The sequence below is a fragment of the Solea solea genome, chromosome 15 (assembly GCF_958295425.1).
Source record: "Solea solea chromosome 15, fSolSol10.1, whole genome shotgun sequence".
Classification (NCBI taxonomy): domain Eukaryota; kingdom Metazoa; phylum Chordata; class Actinopteri; order Pleuronectiformes; family Soleidae; genus Solea; species Solea solea.
The window spans coordinates 26,256,137-26,260,384 of NC_081148.1; the positions used below are offsets into that span (position 1 = coordinate 26,256,137).

Sequence of the window (4,248 nt, forward strand, 5' to 3'; positions counted from 1 at the left end):
GCTCGACTGCTGTTGATTTTCACACTTCAAGTTTCAAATTAAAAGCGATGATTTCTGGTAAAATCCTGTTCATGTTAATTAATACTTTCTAACGTCTATGTTACATTTGGAAAGTGGAAAGCTACAGAAAACACGGTCGAATTTTGGGACCAAACTTTGAGACAGTGTGACTAAATGTTTCTTTAATATTACAATCTAAAAGTCAGAGATGATTTAAAAACTGGGGTTTAATTTTTGTGTGTAATCCTGTAACTAAAGTAAAGCTCGTCTTAGGCCGAAGGAACTGATTCTGAAAGTTAAGAACGTATTTGTTTTTACTTTGCCAAATTATGGCCAATCAAACAATTGTATGTAAAAAAGTTTCCAGTTGGTTCTTATTTTCACGCTGAATTTAAAACAGGACGTTGTATTTTCTGCATTTATTAAAGTAAATATCAGTCATACAGTGGAAATGAGAGGTCAGGTGACGGACGAGGACACATGTGTTCCTCACAGTTAGTGTACGACAGGAGTGGAGCGCTAATTTAGCTGGTGTGCTAACGCTCGACACCTGGGCGTGAGAAGCCCTAAGTGGGGTGAGGAGAAAAACCGGTCTGCTGTGACTGGAGAAGCAGAAAATGTTAGCTAACGTCAGCTAGCGCCCGGCGACAGAAGCTAGTTTAAGATTCGTGTATGAACAGTTAAGCTAACCAACGTTAAAAGTGACGCCAGCTCAAAGAGGCTGAAGTGCTTCTGAGGTTGCAGCGCGGCTTCATGGAAAAGAATATTCTGAAAAAGAAACTTGAATGAGCAGCAGCAGCAGCTGAATGCGTCTTATATGAAGACATTGAAATCCAACATTTCTAAGTGGAAACAAATGTTCTTCTTGCAGACTAACGAGCTGGTAATGAACTTAGAAAATGATGAAGACCTCATTCTGCAAGATGACCAAACCCTTAGGGCTGCTGGTGTTGGTAAGTTTAATATTGATGAACTGCAGTGTTTGTATTTCATCACAATGGTAACGTTGGTATTTCACCATTTCAGCAAATGAAACTGAAGTGGCCTTTTTCAGAAAAGAAGACTACACGCTCTTCAAAGCAAATCCCAAAACCGCCTGGTGAACACAGAGGACTGAGTGTCATGTTTATACTGTAAAGTTTTAGTTTAAAATTTGAGCCACACTGGAAAGCAGTTTTCTTTCTATTTTTCTCTTGGAATAATTGTGACCATAATATTGTTTTTCATTGTTAAAATATGCTGAATAAATTTTTCTATGAAAAAAGGCAACAAAGTTTTCTATGTTGCCTTTTTAAGTTTGTATTAACAGAGTTCTATTTAGTGTCCAGTTTTATTTTTTATTGGCATGACTTTGGTCATTTACTACAGGTGCGTTTGTGTGGATATTAGACAGTAAATGTGTTCACTTTGATGAAGTCACAGGCATGCGTCCATCAATCCATCCATGTTATGAATGTCCTGAGTGATCCACTCACATCCAGCTCAGAACAGGTTTAACTGTCACAGATATCATATTAGGTAGTGGTTTAATAAGGTTCCATTCCTGAGATGCATGAAAGTAATCCATCCTCAAGGTGGATTAGTGGATATCCTCGTGTCTTGTCCTCTTGTCTTGTGTCCTTATGTATTGTATCCTTGTTTCTTGTGTGTTGTGAAACATCCATAAATAGTAAAAATTTAAAAAGGATCATTCTGTCAATCCAGTTTTCAATAACGTCACTGTATGCATGAATGCGAATGTTCGCATTTTTGTCTCATTCTGTCCAAAATGAGACAAAAAAGTCATAGAATAGTATGCCTTCCAAAATGAGACAAAAGTCATAGTGTAGTATGTCGTCCAAAATCACTCAAAAAAGTCATAGTGTAGTATGTCGTCCAAAATCACTCAAAAAAGTCATAGTTTAGTATATCGTCCAAAATCAGACAAAAGTCATAATATAGTATGTCGTCCAAAATCGCTCAAAAAGTCATATAGTATGTTGTCCAAAATGAGACAAAAAAGTCATAGTATAGTATGTCGTCCAAAATCACTCAAAAAAGTCATAGTATAGTATGTCGTCCAAAAAGAGACAAAAAAGTCATAGTATAGTATGTCGTCCAAAATCACTCAAAGAGTCAAAGTAAAGTATGTCGTCCAAAGTGAAACAAAAAAGTCATAGTATAGTATGTCGTCCAAAAAGACTAAAAAAGTAATAGTATAGTATGTCGTCCAAAATCACTCAAAAAGTCATAGTATAGTATGTCGTCCAAAAAGACTAAAAAAAGTAATAGTATAGTATGTCGTCCAAAATCACTCAAAAAGTCATAGTATAGTATGTCGTCCAAAATGAGACAAAAAAGTCATAGTATAGTATGTCGTCCAAAATCACTCAAAAAAGTCATAGTATAGTATGTCGTCCAAAAAGAGACAAAAAAGTCATAGTATAGTATGTCGTCCAAAATCACTCAGAGTCAAAGTAAAGTATGTCGTCCAAAATGAAACAAAAAAGTCATAGTATAGTATGTAGTCCAAAAAGACTAAAAGAAGTAATAGTATAGTATGTCGTCCAAAATCACTCAAAAAGTCAAAGTAAAGTATGTCGTCCAAAATCACTCAAAAAAGTCATAGTATAGTATGTCGTCCAAAAAGAGACAAAAAAGTCATAGTATAGTATGTCGTCCAAAAAGACTAAAAAAAGTAATAGTATAGTATGTCGTCCAAAAAGACTAAAAAAAGTAATAGTATAGTATGTCGTCCAAAATCACTCAAAAAGTCAAAGTAAAGTATGTCGTCCAAAATGAAACAAAAAAGTCATAGTATAGTATGTCGTCCAAAATGAGACAAAAAAGTCATAGTATAGTATGTCGTCCAAAATCACTCAAAAAAGTCAGTTTAGTATGTCGTCCAAAATCAGACAAAAGTCATAGTATAGTATGTCGTCCAAAATCACTCAAAAAGTCATAGTATAGTATGTTGTCCAAAATGAGACAAAAAAGTCATAGTATAGTATGTCGTGCAAAATCACTCAAAAATGTCATAGTATAGTATGTCGTCCAAAATCAGTCAAAAAAAGTCATAGTATAGTATGTCGTCCAAAAAGACTCAAAAAAGTCATAGTATAGTATGTCCTCCTAAATCAGTCAAAAAATTCATAGTATAGTATGTCGTCCAAAATGAGACAAGAAAGTCATAGTATAGTATGTCGTCCAAAATGAGACAAAAAAGTCATAGTATAGTATGTCGTCCAAAATGAGACAAAAAAATCATAGTATAGTATGTCGTCCAGAACGAGACAAAAAGTCATAGTATAGTATGTCTTCTAAAATTAGACAAAAAAGTCATAGTATAGTATGTCGTCCAAAATCACTCAAAAAAGTCATAGTACAGTATGTCGTTCCAAAATGAGACAAAAACGTCATAGTATAGTATGTTGTCAAAAATTGGACAAAAAAATCATAGTATAGTATGTCGTCCAGAATGAGACAAAAAGTCATAGTATAGTATGTCCTCCTAAATCAGTCAAAAAAGTCATAGTATAGTATGTCATCCAAAATTAGACAAAAAATCATAGTATAGTGTGTCGTCCAAAATCAGTCAAAAAAGTCATAGTATAGTATGTCGTCCAAAATTGGTCAAAAATGTCATAGTATAGTATGTCGTCCAAAATGAGACAAAAAAATCAGAGTATAGTATGTCATCCAAAATTGGTCAAAAATGTCATAGTATAGTATGTCGTCCAAAATCACTCAAAAAAGTCATAGTATAGTATGTTGTCAAAAATGGGACAAAAAAATCATAGTATAGTATGTCGTCCAAAATGAGACAAAAAAATCACAGTATAGTATGTCGTCAAAAATTAGACAAAAAAGTCAAAGTATAGTATGTCGACCAAAATGAGACAAAAAAGTCATAGTATGGTATGCCGTCCAAAAAGACTCAAAAAAGTCATAGTATAGTTTGTCGTCCAAAAAGAGACAAAAAAGTCATAGTATAGTATGTCGTCCAAAATCACTCAGAGTCAAAGTATAGTATGTCGTCAAAAATTAGACAAAAAATCATAGTATAGTTTGTCGTCCAAAATCACTCAAAAAAGTCATAGTATAGCATGTCGTCCAAAATTACTCAAAAAGTCATAGTATAGTATGTCGTCCAAAATGAGACAAAAAAATCATATTATAGTATGTCGTCCAGAATGAGATAAAAAGTCATAGTATAGTATGTCTTCTAAAATTAGACTAAAAAGTCATAGTATAGTATGTCGTCCAAAA

At 33.7% G+C, this 4,248-nt stretch overlaps 1 protein-coding gene across 1 annotated transcript in view; it reads left to right on the forward strand.

Moving 5' to 3' along the window:
- c15h2orf76 (chromosome 15 C2orf76 homolog) overlaps positions 1-1,687 on the forward strand; it is a 5,165-nt gene extending 3,478 nt beyond the window's left edge. Inside the window, exons 5-6 of the mRNA XM_058652359.1 lie at positions 872-953; positions 1,027-1,687. Of these exons, the coding sequence (XP_058508342.1) occupies positions 872-953; positions 1,027-1,103 (159 nt within the window). The 3' untranslated portion in view covers positions 1,104-1,687. The remainder of the gene's footprint in view (positions 1-871; positions 954-1,026) is intronic.
- The last annotated feature ends 2,561 nt before the right edge of the window (positions 1,688-4,248 follow it).